Source organism: Danio aesculapii, chromosome 20, assembly GCF_903798145.1.
Source record: "Danio aesculapii chromosome 20, fDanAes4.1, whole genome shotgun sequence".
NCBI classification, from domain to species: Eukaryota; Metazoa; Chordata; class Actinopteri; order Cypriniformes; family Danionidae; genus Danio; species Danio aesculapii.
In genome coordinates, this window is record NC_079454.1 from 55,317,961 (window position 1) to 55,343,214 (window position 25,254).

General features: G+C 36.8%; 1 protein-coding gene and 1 long non-coding RNA gene across 2 annotated transcripts; one reads left to right on the forward strand and one right to left on the reverse strand.

The window, feature by feature from the left end:
- Window positions 1-1,690: 1,690 nt before the first annotated feature.
- Window positions 1,691-25,025, forward strand: LOC130247557 (E3 ubiquitin-protein ligase pellino homolog 2). Its single transcript, XM_056480843.1, has 6 exons — window positions 1,691-1,934; window positions 7,964-8,093; window positions 8,183-8,284; window positions 10,324-10,521; window positions 11,257-11,442; window positions 20,516-25,025. Exons 1-6 carry the CDS (start codon window positions 1,861-1,863, stop codon window positions 21,113-21,115), a joined length of 1,290 nt encoding a protein of 429 aa, XP_056336818.1. The 5' UTR covers window positions 1,691-1,860; the 3' UTR covers window positions 21,116-25,025.
- Window positions 14,346-15,164, reverse strand: LOC130247566 (uncharacterized). The gene is made up of 4 exons (XR_008839560.1): window positions 15,075-15,164; window positions 14,798-14,961; window positions 14,613-14,708; window positions 14,346-14,439 (listed from the first exon to the last, which is right to left on the reverse strand). It is a non-coding gene; the product is annotated as an uncharacterized LOC130247566 (long non-coding RNA).
- Window positions 25,026-25,254: the final 229 nt, after the last annotated feature.

Below are 25,254 nucleotides of genomic sequence, written 5' to 3' on the forward strand. Positions count from 1 at the left end.
GGCCTGCATATGTGCATAACTAACGTGCTCTGCTGGACTTTAGAGCAGCTTTTAGTTGGTCAATAACATGGTCTGTTTCAGTTCCTCAGAATAGCAATGCGCCTTAACACACCTCCTTTATAGACCAGCACACACATGAGTCCACAGAGTGGCGCAGATGGATTTACTATTTAAACAACATCGAGCAAAATGGGAAAATTAAGGTTGCACTGGTCTAAAAAAAAATAGCAACAAATCATGCCAAACACATCTTGCACCTGTTGTGGTGAGTGTATGATAGAGCTCTTAGTCTTGAGATGTTTAGTGAATACGGGCCCTGATAAATATGTATACACACTATCACACACATTACACAAAAACACAACTGACTGCAATACTGATCAACTGAATATTATTCTTTTTATTAGCATATTTCTGTTCTCCTTCCCTGATGTGTGTGTTAATTATGCGCACAGGTCCGCTGTGTATTTCCTACAGCCGCAAGTTTTATGCTTAATTATTTAGAGTTATAAATACTCCAACATGTAATTATGTGACCACTGGATGTTTTATAATAATGAATAATGACCACTATTATGACTGGAGTTTAACAGCTGTTTTGGGCTACAGATTATTTTTAAATTAGACTTTTAAAGATGCTTATTAAATTAATAAAAACTACATAGACAAATGTTCAGTTGGTATAAAATGCTTATTACCATTTTTGATTAGTTTTTATTTTATAAATGTAATAATTTTGAGTGTGTGTGTGTGTGTGTGTGTGTGTGTGTGTGTGTGTGTGTGTGTGTGTATATATGTGTGTATATATGTATATGTGTATGTATGTATGTATGTATGTGTGTGTGTGTGTGTGTGTGTATATATGTATGTGTGTGTGTGTGTGTGTGTGTGTGTGTGTGTGTGTGTGTGTGTGTGTGTGTGTGTGTATATATATATATATATATATATAATTTTTATATAATATAGGCAAGTTATTTTAGTTCATTTTTTTTTTGTAAGAGTTAAACAAAATCCAAATAAGAAATGTTAAATGTTTCGTCATCAATGTTTTTAAGATTAATTTCTGATTATTGCAGATTTTTTTATTTTCAATCCGTCAAATCATCAGAGAAGCAAGCAGATGTGCAGACTGATTAAAGTTTTAATCAAATTACCCATTTTTTTTCAGTGTAACTTACACAGATTAGTTATTCACTTTAAGACCAACAATGTGCGCTTGCAAAATAAACTCGATAAACTTTGATTTCATGCTGACTTTATGATGTATATTTATAACTTCAGGCATTTATATTGTTTCTATGTAGTATATATAGTCTATCGAAACACCATAATATGACTTCCAGCGTGCTCTCTCATGATCCATATTTTCATTATGTTAGACTTCAGCATCAGACTCAGTTTTACTCTTTCTCACTGACGTAATGCTCAAAGGCAATCCGGCGCACGGGTCTGTGCTCTACGCGGAGGGGTGCGCGCACGTATAGAAAGTCATAAAATTAAAACACAAGCCCCATTATAAATCCTGACTGTCAGGTACAATTACAGCGACAACATCACATAAATCAATAATCTACAACAACATTGGATATAAAAACGCGCTGTTTGAATGTCCGGGTAGTTACATGACTCCCCCGCCGCGCACATGGACTCTTCCACTCCGCCGCGAGCTGTTCTTTCATCCGCTAGCGCTCGGTTTGTGGAGCAGATGAACGGATTCGGTCCGGTTTTGTCGCTTGCGTCCCGCGGAGAGCCATGCGCTCGAGACGGCCAGACTGACGAGATTCACCCGCGTTAAAGCCCTCGCTTCCGGTCAGCGCTCGCCGTGTTTAGAGACTCCACAGCGGCGGTGTTTCCAGTCCCATGTTGCAGCCGAACCAGCACGAACATGCCCGCTGTAAAGATCCGGTGAAATACGGAGAGCTGGTGATCCTCGGGTGAGTGAACGGTTTTTACTACACGCTTACGTTTACTGACGAGCTTTTACTACACGCTTACTTTTACCGACGAGCTTTTACTATGTTAACCGTCAATCCGCGCGTCACGACGACCGTTTTTAACGGCTCACAGTTGAATGAATGAGCGGGCGCGTTCACGCGACGCCGATATGACCTGTAATGCCGATTATTCGCTTAATAAAACACTGCTGTGGTGCTCTTTGTGGTTTATTTTACTATTATTAACATCACCTGCGGCTCCATTAGTCATCCTGCTGCTGCTTAACCAGCTCTAAAAGGAGGACAGTGGGAGTAAACCTGTCAATGAAGTTATTATTAACTAGTAGTCCACCGATATTTACAGAATGAGGCAGCATATGTGTGCTTCCGGTCGGAAATAAGATTGAATGTTTTATACTTTGAGAGCTTTCATTAAAAATTTACCAGGAAACACTGATGAAAAGCAAACATGTGCAGTGAGTTACCCTAAGCAGATAATCTCAGAAATGGAGGCTTTCCATTTAGAAAATCAACAGGAACAAAAGATGTTGGTCAACAATAGTTATAGCTGGATTATTATAGGACTTTGTCTGTTGTTGTTCTTGATGAATCAGCCTATCAGATGCTAATGCTGGCCTACAGAGCAAATCAGTGCAGACACTTTTTGTTTAAGTGTTTTTATTTCCCAAAGGGATTGTTAAAAGGTCTTGGTTAAAATAAGGGATAATGTACATCCAGCCGGTTGTTATTGACTAATGGAGGAGGACTGATTTTGCAGACGCTGTAATAACAATCAGCTGGATGTACATTTTTCTGATTATTACACGCCTACTTGCTGCAAAATTACATAGTTTGGTTTAATTTATGAATAACTTGTAAAAACAGCTGACGTCTGACCAAAGCGCTGTACATAAAGGCCAAATAATGCTAATATAATGTCCAGAGAATAAAAATAGCCTCTTAATGTAGCATGGGCAGACAATTAAAACGGATTGGCTGAATCACTGTATAACAGAGGTTTGTTCTGTAGACAAACAAAATTGGCTTGGGCGCTAATGATATTGACCTTAAAATGGGTTTAAATTTTATCTTTTTTGACCAGCCAAAATAAAGCAAATAAGACTTTCTCCAGAAGCAAAACAATATTATTGCAAATACTGTGAACATTTCCTTACTCCATTAAACATCAATTGAGGATTATGAAGAATAGATATTTCACAGGAGGGTGAATAATTTTGACTTCAGCTGTATTTTGATATGACTTCCACATAGAGTAGTAAAGCGCTTCTAACAGAAACAAATGGTGAACAGTAGGACTTGTTTTGTTCTTGTTTTTGATGATTGAGATGCAGATATGAGGCCAGCACTGATCACTTCACCATGGTCAAATATTCATCTTGGCTTTTATATCAGGCTATCAGTGTTATTAACAGCGCTCATATTATAGCTGTGCAGCTGTGAGCGCGTGACATAATCGCACTCAGGAAATGAGAGCGTAAAATGTTTCCACCCACGTGTGCGCGTGTGTGTGCGTGTGTGTGCGTGTGTGTGTGTGTGTGTGTGTGTGTGTGTGTGTTTGGTATCAGGAAATGCTTCTGCAGAGGCAGGATCTCCTCTAATGTCCACACATTGCATCAGATGCAAGGAGGACAAAAACACACAGGTTTCACACGTTAAATGCATTAAATTAAATGCATGATCCGTAAAAATTATAAACCTTAAAATGCACGAATTAAAAAATTCATGTTGCTCTGTTGTGTGTGTGTGTGAGTAAAAACAAATCGTTATTATTGTAAATCAATGTTTATGAATATTATTTAATAATGCGTGAGAACATTCAGAAGTGGTGTACTCTGTAAAAAAGATCTGTTCTTCAACAGTGTCTTTGTTTTGGTTAATTGGTGCATTATGGGATGTTGATCTCTGCTCTGTCCACTTCTGATGATAATAATTCACCTCTACAATTTAACAAAGTCACTTTTATTGACATTTTAATCATTTGAAATAATACAATATGTAATATGTAGAGAGATAAGAGTGTAAAATACAGTAAATGTGCTGCAGTCTATTACAAGGTTCTGTAGCGTAATACACAGCACAGACAATATAGCACTGCACACTATTACACGTGCAGAAAATCCACAACCAAAAGTTGTTGGAAGAAAGATCAAGATTCAATTCAAAAGCAGCAATAAACAGGCAAAAATAAAAACATGAATTACAAAATACGGAAAACTGATCATTTACAGATTTCTTTTACAATGTGCGGTGTGTGATGACTATTATTACTAATGCGTTAGGCACAGTATATAATTAAAAATGTTTTCATTTCAAAGATACCCCCTACATCTGTGATTTCTGTGCATGCTCAAATATGAACCGGCTAATTATATATGCATAAATCAAAGCTCACTGAGATGAAACCGAGAGACCGCACATAATTCAGTGTTCATGCGTTTGTTATTTTATTAGCAGAGTTATTCAGTGTCCGGGTCACATTCAGCCACTGTTTGGTCTGAAATGCAAATGCAAGCATGTTTTAACCCAGGAATTGCAGATATAGTTTCTGTCAGCTTTGCAGGAATGTAGGATAAAGATTTGGCAAAGTTATTTTTATTTTTAACAACACTATGAAAGTGAATAGTATCCATGAGAAGACATGCACGGGCTGTACAATGAAGCTGAAACACCTGGTTTTAGAGCACAATAATTCATTAATATCTTCTTTTATGACCAATACACCATCAGCTGGAGATAGGAATGACAAACAGGAGTCCTGCACAGCGGCCAGACTGATTCTGAGCTGTTTTTCTTCAGAATAGTGTTCAGGTCACTACTGATGCTGCTGGAGGTCCTCAATAATGTTTAGTTCTGGGTTCTGTGCAGGCCATGGCAGATGTTCAACGTCACCTTCACCGTGGTTCATCAAACCACTCTGTCTCCAGTCCTGCTGTGTGTATTGCTGCATTATCCTCCTGATACACGCCACCACATTCTGGAATCAATGATTGACCCATTCAGTCACATGGTCCTCTAGAATGGCTGGCTAGTCCTTGGCAGTGACTCAGTGCCCATCTATTGGGCAGAGGGAATGCCAGCCTATTATATTGCAGCCCAAATGATCCCCCCCATGCTTCACTCTGGGCATCAGCAGTCTGGCTGGTACACTTCTTTGGGGCTTCTCCACACCATAACTCTCCCAGATGTGGGAGAGACGCATCTGTGTGTATGTGTAAGTGTGTGTATTGTGTGTGCATGTATGTGTAAATACATATGTACGAGTGTGTGTGTGCGCGCGCATCTGCGTGTTTGTGTTAGTGTGTATATATTTGTGTGTGTATGTGCAAGAGTGTGTCCATGTTTATGTGTGTGTGCATATGTATGAGTGTATGTGCAGTGTGTGTGTGTGTATAATGTGGGTGTGTTCTCCTGCTCACTCACTCTCTGCTGTCTCAGTGTGCAGTGCTGAAGTGGCAGTTTGACCGCTGTGGACACAGTCGATGCGTTTGCAGCATTTCTCTGCCTGTCACTGTTCTGCTGCTGTACGCTCCGGCTTGTCTTACAGCAGAATCAGTCTGAAACATGAATATTCACCCGTTCCTATGGCCTGCTTTATATAAATGAGTGTCAGTATTTCATGCTGATAGTGCAGCTGCATCTGCCTTGTGCCGCTGAAACACAACACTGAACAAAAGCCTCTTTCTCACACACACAGACGGAGCTTCTGTCAGACTCTGCCGACTCCTGGACTTATTATGGACGTCACATGCCTGCGATTTCCTACCAATATCCTCAAATCTCCTCACTAAAGCCCGGAGTTTTCAGCTGTTCTAGTCTTAATCATTGGCTCTGACAGGTGGAGTCTGGGCTCTGCTCTTGATCTGCTTTATTGGAGTAAATCTATTTACTCTCATTCAGATAATTTGTCTTTAATTCAGTCTTCAGTCCTTCACACTCATGTTGGTTTTTTCATGCACAAAATGTCGTCAATATGGACGTTTTTTAGGCTAATTAAATCTGTATCTTTAATGTAATTTAAGTTGTTTTGGATTTTTAAAAAATGCATATTTAATGAACTTTTTTAACTCCAAAAAGGCCAATAAAACATAATTTTGAGATGTTTATGACTCCTGCAATAAATTGAGGGTGAGATTTGCAGTTTGGTATATCCAATTAAGAATACTGTCCTATAGAGAGCTGGTCATATGGTATTTTAAAGTGTGCTAGTATTGTTACCACAGGTTAAAATGCAATTAGCAACGATTTCTGTAGGGTTTGTGTGAATCAATTCTGTGCTTAAGGTTAGTAAACCACTTCCCTCATTATTTCTGATGCACTGATATTCTTGAAAACGACGCTCTTGCTTGTGTGATACTACTGAGCATAGTCATATCCCACAAACAAAACTCAAACTTAGCTGTCATACTTGGAGCTGTGGGTGATGCGGTGGCGCAGTAGGTAGTGCTGTCGCCTCACAGCAAGAAGGTTGCTTGTTCGAGCCTCAGCTGGGTCAGTTGGCATTTCTGTGTGGAGTTTGCATGTTCTCCACGTTTTCGCATAGGTTTCCTCCGGGTGCTCCGGTTTCTGCCACAAGTCCAAAGACATGCGGTACAGCTAAAATTGTCCATATTGTATGCCTGTGAGTGAGTAGGATGTTTCCCAGTGATGGGTTGCAGCTGGAAGGGCATTCGCCAATTAAAAACATATGCTGGATAAGTTGGCGGTTCATTCCGCTGTGGCGACCCCAGATTAATAAAGAGGCTAAGCTGAAAAGAAAATGAATGAAGGACTGAATTGGAGCTGTAGAAATACATCGATGGATATTTTTTTCGAATTTCGGGAGGCATGGTGATTCTCTCTGAATTCTGAGCTTAATATTTAACAGGAAATAGGTTAAATCTAGGCTAGTGTCTAACAGCAGATTTAGGCAAAATAATGAAGTGCACAGATATAGTTTTTGTAACAAGAATTACTACATGCATATAAAAAAGAACAATGAATTTTCATGACGACTTCAAGATTGTTCTTTTGCAGTTGGTGCTTTAGGCTAGTTTTGTCACTCTAGTGTTTACCAACAGATGGTGCTTTAGGCTAGTTTTTTGGCACTCTAGGCTACTTTTGAACAGCAGATGGTGCTCTAGGCTAGTTTTAATCAGTAGATGGTGCACTTGCTCTAGAATAGTGTTTACCAACAGATGGCGCTCTAGGCTATTTTTTTTTTGCCCCTCAAGGCTACTTTTAAAAAGCAGGTGGCGCTCTAGACTTGTTTTTTGGCACTCGTAGTCCAGTGTTTACCAACAGATGGTGCTCTAGGCTGGTTTATTTTCACTCTAGGCTAGTTTTGAACAGCAGATTGTGCTCTAGGCTAGTTCTTGGCACTTTAGGCTAGTTTTGAGCGGAAGATTGTGCTCTAGGCTAGTTTTTGGCACTCTAGGCTAGTGTTTAAAAACAGATGGCACTCTAGGCTAGTTTTTGGCACTAGGCTAGTTTTGAACAGCAGATGGCACTCTAGGCTAGGTTTTGGCACTTAAGGCTACTTTTGAACAGCAGATGGTGCTCTAGGCTAGTTCTTGGCACCCTAGGCTACTTTTGAACAGCAGATGGAGCTCTAGGCTAGTTCTTGGCACCCTAGGCTACTTTTGAACAGCAGATGGAGCTCTAGGCTAGTTCTTGGCACCCTAGGCTACTTTTGAACAGCAGATGGTGCTCTAGGCTAGTTCTTGGCACGTTAGGCTACTTTTGAACAGCAGATGGAGCTCTAGGCTAGTTCTTGGCACCCCAGGCTACTTTTGAACAGCAGATGGTGCTCTAGGCTAGTTCTTAGCACTGTAGGCTATTTTAAACGGCAGATGGCGTTATAGGCAGAATTTTTAACCACTCAAATCCTCATGAACAAAAACGGTTTTAGCTGAGTCATGTACTGTAAGTGTAAATGAATGTAAACGCTGCTGGTTTAGTACGAGTGTGTGTTGTCTTCTGCAGGTAACTCTTCTAATATAATCTGAGTGTGTGTGTGTTGTCTTCTGCAGGTATAATGGCTCTCTGCCGGGTGGAGACCGTGGCCGCAAGAGGAGCCGCTTTGCTCTTTACAGGAGGGCGAAAGCTAACGGAGTCAAGCCGAGTGCGGTGCACATCCTCAGCAGCCCACACGACAGCAAGGTTAGTGTGTTTTCAGATTACTGCACACTGCTGAAGCGCTAGCACTAGCATCGAGGAATGCTGATATGCAGTTGACCTTTTGGTTGCAGGCGGTGAACAGCAGGGGGCAGCACAGCATCTCCTTCACCCTCTCCAGGAACCAGACGGTGGTGGTGGAGTATTGCCATGACAACGACACCGACATGTTCCAGGTCAGCCTGCGCTGCAACCCAACCACTAATGCTAATGTCAGATAAATATTAACAGAAATAAAAAAATAAACTGGAAAAAGTTTCCAAATATAAGCAGCGCTTGTTTTATTACTAAATAAAATAAAAAATATTAAAACTATATGAAGTTATTAATTGTTAATTGAGCCAATTATCAACGTACAGAATAACTATTACTATATGCTTAAAAAATAAAATGTAAAAATGTTCATTTAAACAGTTTATTAATCATTTACTCACTCGTTATGATTGATCTTGACCCCCAACTACTCTTAAATAACCGCTTTGTTAATAATGCAGTGATTAATTTAGTGATGAAATATTAATCATTAATGAAGTATGAACATCATCAAGCACATTATATACGTGTTTACATGTCAAGAACACAGCATCTGTACTGTATTTATAAAATGCTGTCTAATCTTAATTAATGTAAAGTTAACACTTAAATGATTTAATAACTATTTGCCAATATTTAATAAATGATTCATAATATGCAGTTATTATAAAGTGTTACCATTTAATCTAATGTAAACTTTGACATATACACGGTTTTATTCTCATTTTTCATTGTGTGCTGTTCCTGAAGCTCAGACAGCATCCCACTGCCCAAAACCATGAGTTATTGATAAAAGTTCATACATTTCTTCTAAAAGCATCTGTCGAGCACATGTAAATACAGTGTTCAGCGTAAACAAGTTTACCGCTCACAGATCTCTCTTTCACATTTTATCCATGATGCTGTACAGTAATATATGCAGATATATTAGATTAGTCAGTACCAAAGACAAAACTGATCAACTAATCTAACAAAAATTACACATAAATTAATATGATGGAGGCAAACATTAAGTACAATTTGATTAAACAGGAAAAATCAAGAGAAACAATACATTTAATAATAATAATAATAGTTAATAAAAAAATAATAAATTTTACAATAACTGGTTTGAATGTAAATGTATTATCTTTCTAAATGCACCAAACATTATTGTCTATATTCACTGAGAAATGGATGAAATATTGATTTTCAAAAGCAGGTGTACTCGTTTATACTCAGCACTGTACCCTTAGAGGGCAACTGACAAACTTGTATAACAATCTGCATATTTTATGGGTCCGTGGAGCTGGTCAGAGTGACCCATTGAAATCACATTTACTGTATAATAGAAGCTTTCACTGCACACAGCACATGTTAATAACCTAAAATCAATCATTCATTCATTTTCTTTTCGGCTTAGTCCCTTTATTAATCTGGGGTCGCCACAGTGGAATGAACCGCCAACTTATCCAGCACATGATACCCTTCCAGCCGCAACTCAAAACTGGGAAACATCCATACACTCTTGCACACACTCACATACACTATGATAATTAAAATCTTGGAATTTAGGTGAACTATCCCTTCAAATAATTTAATAATTTTCAGTAGTACATACACAAAAGGGTGAGATTTCTAATGAAATCGTTTGTTGTTGTTTTTTCTTTATTTTATTTTTTGTTTACAAAATTTTGCTAAATTACAAAACGTACAAACATGACAAAATGTATGAGTAGATTTTTGAGTTGCCATATTAAGTGTCTTTAACTACTAGGTACATGCATAAAAGTATATTGAACTTACTGTGTTTATAATCTATTGTAAAACACTTATAGTTTGCTATATGCTACTCTACCTCACTGTAAACAGTGTGTGCCTGTCAAATAAGTGCCCAATCTGACATCACCGGGGTGGTTAGAAAAAAAAGCGGACCCATTTTCTTTAAAATTTGTGCCCTTGCACTTCGTAAAACATTTTAATTTGGTGTTTTATGGTATTATATAGTATTTTCACAATCGATTCTACCTTTTTTTTTTTTTACAGCTTTTTAACCTAAAATATGCGTTTTAAATAAATGTAAGTACGTAGTAATTAAGGCCACTTCATATAAAGTTGAACAGAGAATTCTTGCAATCTTAAGAAGTTTCGTAACTTATTTTTTAAGAAGTTTGTTTTGTGAATCCTGGATGTTGTTGTTTAGATCGGCCGGTCCACCGAGAGCCCCATAGACTTTGTGGTGACGGACACTCCAGGAGGATCCAAGGAGAGCGAAGACTCCTCATCGGCTCCCAGCACCATCTCCCGCTTCGCCTGCAGGGTCGTCTGCGAACGAAATCCTCCGTACACCGCTCGCATCTACGCCGCCGGCTTCGACTCCTCCAAAAACATCTTCCTCGGGGTGCGTATCTAAATACTAAAATGTTGCTTATTAACAGTAGATGATAACCGAGCTGACGCAGTCAATTCACTCTTTAAAAACAGTAATATGATGAAAAAGCATCAAATTGTGATTTAGACACACCATGTGGAGTCTGCTGTGCAGTCAGCATCTACAGCTAAAGTACAAAAAAAGTCCCCTCTGTTACTGTTCATAACAGAGTTAGAAATATCACAGTAACAGAGTGGACACATCATTAATCTACTATTGGTGAATCCTGAACATTTGCACAAATGACTGAGAGACGAATAATGACACTCCTCAATGCCTTCCAAAGTTTCCCTCCACAAGAAGTGACATCACGTGCAGCAAGTCACATGCATTTTCTTTCAGTGCTTTACAGATTGTTCTGGCTTTTTATAACTGATGTAACAGACACTAAATCAGTTTTTTAGGAGCAAAAATACAAATAATACAGAAAATGGATCATGCAAATGTTTATTTAACTTGCAAAAAATTCTCAACTTGCATCAATCAAACTGACTTACAATATGAAGTTAAACTTTATTAGTTATTAGTTATTTCAACTTAAATTAGTTGAAATCTGATTAACCTATTAAAATTCATTAAAGTACCATGAAAAGATTTGTCGTCGTGAGTTTCTGTCATATACATTTGTTCAGTGTAGTAGGGTAAACACACAAAGCATTATGAAAATTACACTTCATTATGTGATAACGTGCATCCCTCCTGCAGGAGAAAGCGACCAAATGGAAGAATCCGGATGGTCACATGGACGGCCTCACAACCAATGGTGTGCTGGTGATGCATCCGCTGGGCTTCCCGGAAGAGCCCAAGCAGGGTCTGTGGAGGGAGATCTCGGTGTGCGGAGACGTCTACGCCCTCAGAGAGACACGCTCCGGCCCCATCCGTGGACAGCTGGTAAGTATCAGCCCTGCTCTCTTCATTGCCACCTAAATTGTGGAGTTCTCTGCTCTGTGACCGTTTTAAAATATGTATTTGGTTGTTCTTTGTGACTCGAGAGCACCCTCTGGCCTTCTGGAGGAGTTTTACTGCTGATCGCGTCACTGCACTTTCCTCACATAATGTTTTTATACTGAAAATCCTCAGTCCTTCCACAGCATACACCTCTTTTACAATATCATGCCATTCACCTACAGATGAAAGATCTTCCATTTATTTTTATTCTTTCATAGTAATGTATTAAGGAGGTATGTAGCTTTTCTCCGGGGTATTTTTGAAGAATAAGTACATATTTTTCAAGTTACAATCCAGATTCAATCCCGTTATTGCTATATTTAGATCTTGCCAATGGGTGTGAATAATATTTCAATCCCTAAATATGTGAAAAGTCAGGCATTACATTTCCGCCTGTTTCAGCTTTCTGATTTCTAGTTTAAAAACATTTTATGATCAGTGACTGTTGCATTTTTACTAATAAATTCTCTCCAGCTGAGTAAATATTTGATGTGATTTTATGTCATGTTGTACAATAGCTATATTGAGATTGCAGTATTGCTACAGGTAAAGTCAGCACTGCATTTCGTAATATTTCTTCAAAAGCAGGTCGTAAAGGCCTTGATTAAAAATAGTCATATCGTGCACACTAGTGTGTCCCCTGCGTGAACAGCACATTTGAGCTCTTTAGTGGCTATTTAAAATACTTTCAATGTTTTATATTTTGTTACAAACATACAGTGTCATCATGCAACTGTTTTGCAGCATATGACCCAAACACTATTTTAACTGTCCAAAATGAGGGGGAAAATCTTGTTTTTTTCTCTGATAGTCAAGCAAGTAAAAAAATGTTATATATGCATTAAAAAACAGTCAGGAAAAAGTGTTTTATGTAAATTCGGACCACGAGTCCACATATATGGACATCATTTTTCTCTAAAAGTACATCATATCAGAAGATAATACTTAGATTTTTATTCTAATTAGGTTCTAATAAGCGCAAATACCAAAGAGAAACAAAAAATGCATGTAAAAACACCTTGGGCCTTAAGAGGTTAAGATTTCAGCTTCGATATCACAATGTGATCATTTGCAGTAGTCACATCACAAGATCTGCAATGTTGAGGCTGCATTATAAATTAATAATTTTCCAAGTGTTTCTTGAGGCCGGTGACTGCATGATGATTTTACAAGCATTTTAATTATACCATTTGTATCTCTTAATAATGGTAAATTTTATTGAATAATTCATACAGTGAAAACTAAGCAGTATTATTCAACATTTGATTATTCATTTACTTTATACCTGAATTAGGGTTTGGCATCGTACAATGTCTAATGTGAAACATGACGATGGATGATGGCATCGTCGTCGTAGGCGGAGGTGAATTATTTATTTATGAATAATTAATTAATTCATAACGAATTAATTATTTGTAGCCTACCGTTTTAACTACCTGACCCACATGCACTGTAATCCCGAATAAGTTGACAAAACTCAAAAAATTTGAGGTAATCAGTTACGTCAAATTTTTTAAGTTATGAAATTTTCTATTTTAAGTAAACAGAAACATCAAGTTTTGAGTTTGTTGTACTCATGCAAGACACTTCTCCTAACTTAAAATACCCAAGTTACTCAGCTCATACATTTTAATAGCAATTAACTTAATTGTTTTAATTTCTCCAAACTTTAAATCCTCAAGTCACCTAGCTCATACATTTTAATAGTAATTAACCTAATTGTTTTAATTTCCTTCAACTTTAAATACTCAAGTCACCCAGCTCATACATTTTGATAGCATTTTTATTAAATTAACTTCTCCATCTCAGTTTCACAAATGAAATTAGCCATAATTTTAATCTTTAAACCCTATAAATCTATCAAAATACATCTGTAATTTTAAACACACAGACAATATTTCCATTTTAGATATTTATTTTTAAAGAAAAAATGTCCAACAGTACAAATGTGCCTCCTGTGCAATTACAAATGTCATGAAACAATAAAAACAATTAGACATTAGGAGATTTAAAATAAACACTATTCTGAAATTAATAAGAATTTCCCAAAATGCAAATATATCAAACAAGAGCTTCAAGAAAAAAAACACTATAAGTTTGACAATTAAATAATAATAAGATTAATAAGAACTACGAAACTTAGTCTTAAAGCATTCGTTAATAAAGAATAAGTGCACATTCTGTGAAGTGACTCTTGTTTAGAAAAAAAAAGTCATTGGCACAGTAACTATCAAATGGTTTGTGTGTATATATATATATATATATATATATATATATATATATATATATATATATATATATATATATATAAATATTCAGTCTTGGTTGAACTATGATTCTGTCATTTACTCTAACTTATTCCAAACCTGTTTGAGTTTCTTTTTTCTGTTGAACACTTAAAAGGTTATTTTTGACAAAAAAGCTGAAACCTGGAACCACTGATTTCCACAGTATTTGTTTTCCTATTAGTCAACTTTTGTGTTCAACAGAAGCAAGAAATTCAAACAGGTTTGGAACAAGTGAAGAGTAAGTAAATGACAGAATTTTACGTTTTAGACAATCTATCTCTATATATATATATATATATATATATAATAAAATGCACCATTACCAATTAAAGGTACATTCATGTTTTGAAGTTACTACCCCAGTGACAGTCTTTATTGAGTACAAAAAAAGGCTCTACATCAACTCATTCTTTAAGGATTCTATGCTAATCGACTTTCTATTTTCTATCATCCATGCCAAGCAAAACTTTTTGTACAAGTTCAAAGTCCTTTACTATATATTATGTGAAGAGCTTACATTAATCCAAACAAGACAAAAAAGGTCTGGAAGTGTGCTGTGGGTGGTGTCCAATTCATTCTTCTGGACAGCAGAGACCCTCAGTGACTGCAGGGCCAATAAAGCATCTTCAGTCAGCGCTTCAGGATTATTAATCTAAAATATAATTCAAGGATATTAATGTTAGGACAATATCAATATGACTGAGCCAATTTTACATGATTCATCAACAAGTCATGATTACAAATATGTTAAGTAAAAGTTGCTCCTCAACTTTCATCTTTTCAATAGAACATGCCTAATTGTGAAAAGAATGAATGAAGTCTTACCAGGGTGGTCCTAAAGAATCCCCAGTCACGCTCACGCAGCAAGACCAAAAGACCTCTGATAACAGTAGTCCATCATGAACTGACATCATGCAGTTCCTGCAAAGACAAAAATTAAGAAAAAAAAATCTAAATAAAATATATATTCATATTTTAATTAATACTTTAATACATGACCCTAAACATACCTGCTCATCATAAACCTTCAAAAGATTAGCCAGGGTATCTGCTGTCTTGTCAGTTTTGGATGCTGTTTGCCTTAAAATTGTCATCAAATGAAATAGGTGGTGGTGCGGTTGTCCAAAGAATTTGTGGGGAAAATTCTCATTTGTAACATGTTGGTACTCTGCAGCTAAAAAAAACAAGAGAAAATTTCATAAAACAAACCCACACTACAAAATATATAATGCTAGAAAAAATATATTAATATTATCATTATGTTTCATTTACTTATTTATTTTTTACCTCAGATGAAAATCAGGTGTTGATCAGATCAGATGTTGATATCAGGATCTTCATATTGTAAACTGAACTCAAGGTCTAGCTGAAGTTTCACTTTCCTCGCTGCAAAAAATCATTGCAAATACACTGTAATATTTATTTTAACTGGATATGCCAGGCATAGTAGTACAAAATGAATATTTTACCCACCTTTTACATGCCTCCATATAAGAATCTTTCTGTAGTCAGCAACAACCGACCTTCAATTCTGTATGTACACAAAGTCACAGTGTCATTCAGCTGAGAGTGGAAGTAGTACAATTGCATGATGTCTAACGTCAACCCCCAAAACGGTTAGCAATAGAGCTGATCATCATGTTAGTTGCTTTGATTCGATGAACACGGATTTGACTTAAACAGTATTGAAATTTTGAAAACTGAATAGGACGACAAATAAATTTAAGGCCTGTTTTTAAAAGCTAGAAATAACAAAACTTACCTTATTGTCTAATGATGTAAAAATATATAGCCTAAAAAATATATATATTTAAGATATAAATATATTTTAAGCTGCAAAATTTGCACATCAGAAAAACTATTTCTTGTTTACCACGTCTGGATGATTAGAATATTTGTTTTGTTATTATTTTATTTAATATTTTATTTAATAATTTTAATTACTTTGTATTACGGTGTTATAGATAGGCATACTTTGTTTTTAGGCTACATATATTCTCTCCAGAGTAAATATTTTTAAAAAAATAGATTGGAAAAAAAACGTTTACCATACCTTTAACATATGTTTGACTAAAATGACATTTAAAATCATTTAACTGATCGCATTGATCAGGTAATCATTGATATGCAGAGATGTCTTCTCGATCGCAGGGAAATAATCAGTGTTGATCAGTACTGGTGATTGAGGTAAAGTTAGTTTTATATTTACACATTCAGACTTTCTCCTTAATAATATAATATAATTTCAGAAAAGTACTTTTTGCATATTCTAAATAGTAAAATCATATTAGCAGCCAATGACTTTCAAAATACAACATTGTTCAGTCAAAAAAATTGTGCATTAAGTGTAACGTTAATGTTGTTTTCATGTCATACTTGTATATGATTTCAGACCGAATACACAAAGTACCATGGTAAACGACATATGGAGAGAGTCACAAGTTGTTACTGGACGAATGTATGAATATAAAACCAACTTTACCTCAATGTGCTAGTGTGAGATGAAGCTTTGCTCTGTACCTGCTCAGGTGAGGAGCACAGCTTAAATGTTCTCCGTTAGGCTCTCGTGTATGGATCAGCATGCAACAAGCTGTGTGTGACAGACAGCTACGTTTTGAGGTAGTTTTTGCCCGTCATCAGAAAATACCATTCAGTATTTAGGCGGAGATTATTTGAGTTATGATTATGCACCTTTCGTTTCCGTAGTGCCTACAGATCGCGAAGATAATACCACATTTACAGTCCGGACAGAGTTCAGCGCAGTGCCATGACGTGCGGTTGTGTGAGCGCGCGTCACCATGACAACCTAAACGCATGCTCGCGCCAAGATTTAAAAATATGTTAAACATTGAATCTGCCGATTTCAAATGTTTTTGTCCTTATAACACTGTTAAAATTCATAGTTAACACATTACAACTAACGCTAACGTTGCACTGATTCAAATTTTTTTTAAACAGTATGTTAACATAATGTTAACGTTAGTTAGCAACAAGTGGGGCTAAACACGTTTTATGTAATGCACGACATGTAAACGCATTCAGACAAACTCTACATTACATTGAACTGTTACTGTGATTATATTGATTAAAACATAAATTTAATATTTCTTGGATTTGTAAATAGTTTACTTACTGTAGTGTGAAGCGAGGCCGATCCGCCATCTTGAAAAAACGAATGAAGCACGAGAACGTACGTGAACCTGGATGACGTCACACGCAAAATCACTGGGCTGAAAGATTTTGAGTTAATGAAACTTTAAAGAGACATTTTGTATAAATTAAACACAGCAAAATCGTTCACCTTACTTGAAAGATTTAATTTTTACAAACTCAAAATAAGAAAAAGTTCTAAATACTCATCTAGGTTAATTAAGATTAACGAATTTTAATGATTTAAGTTAATACAACTCAGTTCAATTAATTAGTTACAGCATTAGGGTTTACAGTGTGGTCTTAGTTTTACCCATAACCAAATCCTTTTCCGCAGGACTCTGGCATGAATAGGCAGAGTGATCTGTGTCGTTAAAGTGGCGTCGACAAACTTAGTTGGTAAAAAGGTGTAAAACCAACAGGAACCAACCAACAGTATCTGAAGTTTACACTAAAATTACTAAGTGCAAGCATGAAAGTGAAAGATTGAAGCAGTGTACTGACACTGTGACACGTTACCTGAGAGTCAAAAGCCCGAAGAGTCGTTAGATAGTCAAGATAAATTAAATATTACGTTTAGCAACTATAGTGAGACGCCATCCAGCGGTACATCCTTGATAAACTGTCTGACGTGCACTGCTCTACGAGGTTTTGTGCTTTAAAGCAACTGCTAGCTGCTGGTGCTCAGACACGCACGTACGCTGCAGCTCGTGACAGGGTGTTTGTGTGTGTGGTCACGTGATGTGTGTTTTCAGCAGTATAGTGTAGGAGGACGGCTTTTTAGAAATGCTAGATGGAAACGCCAGTGTGACATGGATTGTTTTCATTGTAGAATGACATTTTAAAACTAAGACGTATTAGTGTAAGCGGGCTCTGAGTGTGTATTGTCGTGAGCGGGTTGCTGCTGCAGCAGGGGCGGGGCGAAGGATCGTGATGTCCATCGACCTAACCCTAACCTGAATACAGCTAGATTCCTTGGAAATCAGTACAACATTTCATTTCACATTTCACATGTTCATTTCATCTGTAGCTTTTTTATTGATTTATCTATACTTGTAGATTGTTTATTATAGTTCATACAGATGCACATCTTACTGAATCATCTCAATCTATCTAAAATCATATACTTTATTTCCAATTAGAGATATTGAAGTCATCTGGTGAGATTGTGTTCATATCGTAATGTATATTGCAGAAAAACAAACTACTGTAATGTTAGATTTTTCCAATATCATGCAACCCTTTCACACACCCCATACTGGGTTTATTTTACTAGTTTTTTCTAATCTGATGGATCGTAACTGTGAAGTCAAATCATATGTTGACCTGTTTAACACATCTGCACCACATTATGAAGCACAATCACTCTTAATTACTTTGTAAAGCAACAAGGAGGTGCTGATGGGCTGCGCTTCAGCAGGAGCAGCTCTTAATGAGATTTACAGCAGCGGTGAAGCTCTCTGAATGATGGATAATCTGTGGCGCCGCTGATTTATTCTGCTGTTTGTATCCAGTGTTTCCTTTAGTGCAGGAGCCATTAGAGCTGTGGGTCTCTGAAAAGGAAATATTTAGAAGAAATTGCTTTCCTTGAAATCAAACCAGTTTTTTTCACTATATCATGCAGTTCTATGACAGAACGTTCGTTTATTATGCTTTATACAGACTGCTTCAGTGTTCATATACATTTAATACAGTCATTTCAGAACTGTGGGCTCATTTCAGACATTTTCCATTCATTTTCCTCAAACTGGAATGACATACAACACATTAACTATTTACAGTACACTTAATTCATTATTAATGTAAAATAATGCCTGCTGATCATTTGATTCTGTTAGTAATTGTTGCTTAACCTTTTGTTAAACTGTCGACATTTTTCCATCATTGTGTGCTTTAGCTCCAGATGTGAACCTCAAACCAGACTCCACATGGCGTGTCTAAAACACTATCTACATGCATCTCCAATTTGTGTTTAACATGAGAGCACATTTCTGATCATAATAGTGTTAATAACTCATCTCTAATAACTGATTTATTTTCTCTTTGTCATGATGACAGTAAATAATATTAGACTAGATATTCTTCAAGACACTAGTATTCAGCTTAAAGTGACTTTTAAAGGCTTAACTAGGGTAATTAGGGTAATAGATGGTTGTCAGTCACATGACCTGTGTGGAGTGCTGTTGGGAAAAAAAATAATGGGCCATAGAGACGGCTACACTGAGATCTCCATAAAAACGCAGCATAAACCACTTGTATTTGCATCTGTTTCAAAGTACAAATATTTGGATCACATATCAACAGAACAGAATCGAGATCACAAACTGTAAATTGTAGGCACTTGCACTCCATAAATTAGGCCCTGCAACCATTTTAACATCATTTTAAACCATCATGCCCCTGTCAGAACTACAATTCTTACATCTAACATTATCTTGTGGATGTTCCTCATGGATTTAATCATTGGTGATGGTGTTATAGCATGCAAGTGTCTGCTTTTTTATTTGGTGTCAGTTTTTTTACTTTGATTAAGATGTTTAGAGTTTAGATGCAAAAACCTCTAAAAGCCATTTGATTATTTCTTCTAAAATTCCTGTATGTAGGTTCAGTAATTTTACTTTTATAGTGACGAACAAGTTCTTTTCATTGCCTTTTAAGTGAAATGATTGAACAAACACAGGAGGCTAAGAAAAGCGCTCATTTTAGGGGAACATTTCAGACGGCATATAGAGGTTTTTGTATCTGTAGTCTTCATCTTCTGGTAGGAAAAATCTGTTTGTTCATTATTGATATTTATACTTTAACGTTGCATTTCCATTTATACTTAAATTGCTCTTTTGACCTGAACATTAGAATAGAAACTTTATGAAAAGTATACAAACGTACTGACAGTTATATGTAGATCATTATGGGTCAGTGATGCTAACAATCGGCCCAAACCCATACATTTCCTCTTACTGGCTGTTCTTCCTTTGAGGGATTCTGCAGAAGCACAGCTCAGGTGTGTCTCCTCCTCAGTTGTACCCTGTATCTCATTATTCAGTTCATCTTTATTTCTATAGCTCTTTTACAATGTAGATTGTGTCAAAGCAGCTTAACATTGAAGATTCTAGTTAACTGAAACTGTGTCAGTCCAGTTTTCAGAGTTTAGTTCAGTTCAGTGTGGTTTAATTTTCAAGAGCTGAGGGTCCAAACACTGACGATTATTGCACAACAGTTATCCAGCTTTTGGTTGAAAAGAGAAATTACTCCGCCTGTGAGTTGGTGGTCAGCAGGAGATGATGTTTTGCCCTCCGGGGCACATTCCCATAACGACATGTGAAAACCATCATTTAGGCAAGTCATTGTATAACAGTGGTTTGTTCAGTAGATGATAGAAAAAACAATATTGCCTAAGGGGGCTAATAATATTGACCTTACACTGGGTTTAAAACAATGAAAACATTTTTATTCTAGCCAAAATAAAACAAATAGACTTTCTCCAGAAGAAAATATTAGAGGAAATACTGTGAACATTTCCTGAGTCTGATACGCATCATTGTGAGTTCAGCTGTGTGTATATTTCTTTGTGTATTTAGGCTCAGGGTGAGAGCAGCGCTCTGCAGGACGGGTCTCTGGTGGATCTGTGTGGGGCGACGCTGCTGTGGCGGACGGCTGACGGGCTGCTGAAAGCACCGACGCTGCGGCACCTTGACGCCCTGCGGCTGGAGCTGAACGCGGCTAGGCCTCAGTGTCCGGTGGGCTTGAGCACGCTGGCCTTCCCCAGCCTCCCACGCAGCCACAGCCTGGAGGAGCGCCAGCCGTGGGCCTACCTGAGCTGTGGACACGTGCACGGCCGGCACGACTGGGGCCAGCGACCTGAGCGGCACCGTGAGCGTGAGGAGGGGTCCTGCGGCGGCACGGGCGGCCGCAGAGAGTGCCCGCTGTGCCGGACAGTCGGCCCCTATGTGCCGCTGTGGCTGGGCTGCGAGCCCGCATTCTACATGGATGCTGGAGCTCCCACACACGCCTTTGCCTCCTGCGGGCATGTGTGCTCCGAGAAGACGGTGCGGTACTGGGCGGAGACGCCGCTGCCCCATGGCACGCATGCCTTCAGGCCCACCTGCCCCTTCTGCTCCGCCCCGCTAGCGGGAACTCCCGGATACACACGCCTCATCTTCCAAGGGCCCATCGATTGATGAGGGGGCCACATGGGGAGACTAGAGGAGCCAGGAGTCTCTGTGTGAGTGTGTACGTGCGTGCGTGCGTGTGTGTGTGTGTGTGTGTGTGTAGCTCAGCAAATCTGCCAATAATGCTGCTTTCAAGTCATGAACGTAACTATTGTTTATATATAGAGTGGTTAACATTTGGAGTGGATCATTACCTTTGTCCTTAAACTATTGAACAGCACACATTCTTGGCCTAGGACAATTTTGAAAAACATATTTGATTCGCTTTGAATGTTGGCATATATATATTTATATATATATAGTTGAAGATAAATTTATTAGAACTGCTGTGAAATTTTAAGTGTTTTCATTTAATATTTCCTAAGTGATGTTGAACTCATTTTCAGAGTAGTTTCAGTTATATTTTTATTACTTTGCCTGAAGAAAACAAAAATATAATATTAATATAAATAATAAATGCTATTCTCATATATATCCACAGTGCTCGGCATAAATGATCGCACCCCGTTTTGAAAAATTAATATTTTCATCAATTTCTCAATGAATATTGGCAATAATAATTTGATGCATTTACACAGAACAGTTTTATTAAGCAGTTATGTTTATAGTTTGGTCACCGAACATCTTTAGGAATAGAAAGATAATACATTAAAATTCAAACCAGTTATTGCAAAAATAAATACAATACAATACAAATACAATAATTTATTTTATGTTTCTTTATTTTTCTTGTTTATTTAAATTTAGTTTTATATTTTTGGTGTCTTGCAAAATAACTAGTCCAATATTATGTACTGTCATCATGACAAAGACTACGTGAATTAGAATTAGTAACTAAATTAGATATATCCACACTGACTTTTAATTTCAGTCAGCCAGCCTCAGGGCTTCCGGTTAATTGTCATCCCAAACAAAATGTTTAAGATCTGATTTCTTTAATAAACAGCGATCTTCACTGCCTGGCTGAGATATGATATAAAGTGGGTATCAGACCAAACAAGAAGCACTGCATTAAATTAGATTTTTCTTCACCCTGTCTTTCAAATTCGGAAGTTAATTTTACTCAGGTGTTTTCAATGGAATTTCTGCGCTAGCCTGCTGCTAATGACGACGCCTGTGTTTAAACAGTCTTTTGTCTCTTTTTACGCTTTAGTAATCATATGGATGCTTAAGTCTATGTATCACAATATATATTATAATTACATTACAACATCAATGCTGTAAAAGAAACCTTATGAAATTGAAAATAGTCACATAAAGCTTTCACCGTAAGTTCCTCATTGGCTGAAAAACTCAAGCTGTGTATATCCCATCACTATGAATTTACCATGTTAAAACATTGGTACTATCTCTGTTAAACATCACTTGGGGAATATTTGAAAGAGTTTAAATGTCACAAATAATTTACTCTTCAACTGTATTTATTTATCATTGAGTGCCAACTTAATGAAATAGAAATGGAGAAACTAAATGTATTTTATGAAAGCTCTTTTTCACCACAGAATAAAACTATAACAGCAACTTGCTTGACAATTACCACTTTATTTTTATTACAATTCCAAGTTTGTGTCTCACAGTTAATGTGCTGTTTTATTCTGTGCTGGAGATGAGCTCGGTCATCTTTTACTCACCCTAATGACGTTCTGACCTCCACCAAACCATGATGTTTTTTACAATAGTGATTAAGAGTTCATTTTCCTGAAAGATTGGTAGATTGATATTGGAACACCAAAACAAGCACATCTGTTACTCAACAGGCCACACCTCTTTTATATATGCTATAGTAACTAGACACGCCCCTTACAGCTCATTGGCTGGACGTTTGTTACACTTTGTTCAAAAAAATATTGCTTAGTTCAAACACAGATTTCTCCCATTTTCTTCATTTGTGTCCAGAGTAAATGATGTATTTATCTTAACATGTTTAGGAAGAGACAGAACTTTTGACTTTTCTGCTAATTAAAGCTAATTTTGCCAAAAAAAAGTTAATGGTTAAAAAGTCAATGTTATTTAAATTAATTCTAATGAGTCATTTTAGTCAATCAGTTCAGTTTAATAGTCAATAGTTCAATATTTGATTCCCTGCAAGATGTTTCATGCCTTGTTTTATTTTCATGGCTGCATTTACAGTTTGGTGTAAATAAGCATTTAGCTATTATTTAAACTGATACCAGGATTAGAAAAATAAATAATGCTTGTATTCATCAAGGATGCATTAAATTGGTGTTAAACAGACATTTATAAAATTACTAAATATTCCTGTTTCTAATAAATGCTGTATTATTGAAAACTCATTCAATAATAACACTGAAAATATTAAAGCATCAATAATAGTGATTCTTAATCACCAAATCAGCATATCCTGATTTAATGAGGCTGAAAAATCAGCTTTGAATCACAGAAATAAATTTCACTTTACTTTATATTCCCATGCTAAACAGCTATTATAAATGATAAAAAATATTTCACACTTTAACAGTGTTTCTGATCAAATAAACGCACCTCTGATGAGCATCTGAGACTGTAACACTTTAATTAGGTCACAATTCATGCTATTAACATCTGTCGTTTATAACCTGCCTATTATTAAGATGTTCATTAATAGTTGTTTAAAGTATAGTCTAATTCTACATCCCTAGTCCTAGCCAAAACCTTAACTCACCTTCTACCTTACTAAATATTAATAAACCACTAATTAGTTATTCATTAAGCTAGTGTTACCTCTTTCAAACTACATTTACCATAATTGTCAGCCATTGTTTAGTATTGCACTAATGCTAAGTTTTTATCAGGGCTTACGCATGAATTTTGCATTTGAATGCCATTTTTATTAGGGAGACGTTCCCAAGAGCACTTGAAAGCAGCATTTCTGGTCCCCGTTAAAAAAACGAACCGTGCAAATAAACGTGGACCAAACGCAGTATGTTTGAGACTCCGGGCTCCTTCAGCTCCTCAATGGCCACTTCCTTCAGTGCTTTCCGTACACTGAGCAACCTCAACATGACACACACTAGAAGTACAGCATCCTTTATGATTTCAGCAATAAACACTAGCAGAAGATCGGCGGAGTGTACTTCCCTTTCTGTACTCACACAATGCTGAGCCTGGTGATTACTATGCTAGCATATCAGTGGCAAAAATTTATTTCGATATAATAATATTTAAAATGACAATACAATATGTAAAACGACAATATTTTCCTTTATTTACATGTGCATTTTCCATAACGTGTGTGCAAAATGATATTTAAATGATCTAATTTACATTTGACAGTTTTAAAATGTTAATTGCATACTAATTTTAATGCTTTATCAGTTGTGAATTTAAATTGTAAATCTAATACATTGGATTTGATTTAACATGTAAGAAATGGTAGTAAAATTAGCGTTTAAATGTTATTTGCTCTATTTGCATTTACACTCGTAGGTTGCTTTTTCATTATTGCAGCGTAGAATGTTTGTAGCAAAATTAAAATATGCATTGCAATATGCAAGGTATAGCAAAAAGGCAAGTTAAATTATCTTTAATGCATTATTTAAGATGTTTTAAGTTTATTTATAAGCTAATTTCGAGAGGATCAGGTGCTTATGATTGACCACGGCTGGTTCCGCATTAGCTAACAGATGATTAACCAATCAGACGATTCCTAAGTTACTATTGACAACAAGAGTTTCATACCACAGTTATCTTCAACTTGAAGAATCCCCCCCCCCTTCACCCCTACTCCTCCTCCCTTTTCCTAGATTGGGTGGCACGCCGGCCCAGTGGTTAGCACGGTTGCATCACAGCAAGAATGTCACTGGTTCAAGTCTTTACCAGGCCATTCAACGTTTCTGTGCAGAGTTTACATGTCTCCCGTGCTTGCGTGGGTTTCCCCTGGGTTCCCTGGTTTTCCTCCCACCATCCAAAGACATGCGACATAAGTCAGAATCAGAATCAGAAAGAGCTTTATTGCCAGGTATGTTCACACATACTAGGAATTTGTTTTGGTGACAGAGCTACTACAGTGCAACAGGATTACAGAGACAGGACAAAAAACAGATAATAAATCTATTTTAAAAAATAGAAGTAAGTAGTGAGTGAATTGACAAATACAAATTGGCACCATAGACATGCTCCTAATCAGCGGTATATCTCTTCAAAGCAGT

Bases quoted from the DNA above. Each gene is read 5' to 3' on its own strand.
- LOC130247557 (XM_056480843.1), top strand. From the start codon at position 1,861: ATGTTGCAGCCGAACCAGCACGAACATGCCCGCTGTAAAGATCCGGTG. The intron at 10,522-11,256 runs GTGCGTATCTAA...TCCCTCCTGCAG, and splicing joins CCAAAAACATCTTCCTCGGG to GAGAAAGCGACCAAATGGAA. The intron at 11,443-20,515 runs GTAAGTATCAGC...TTGTGTATTTAG, and splicing joins GCCCCATCCGTGGACAGCTG to GCTCAGGGTGAGAGCAGCGC.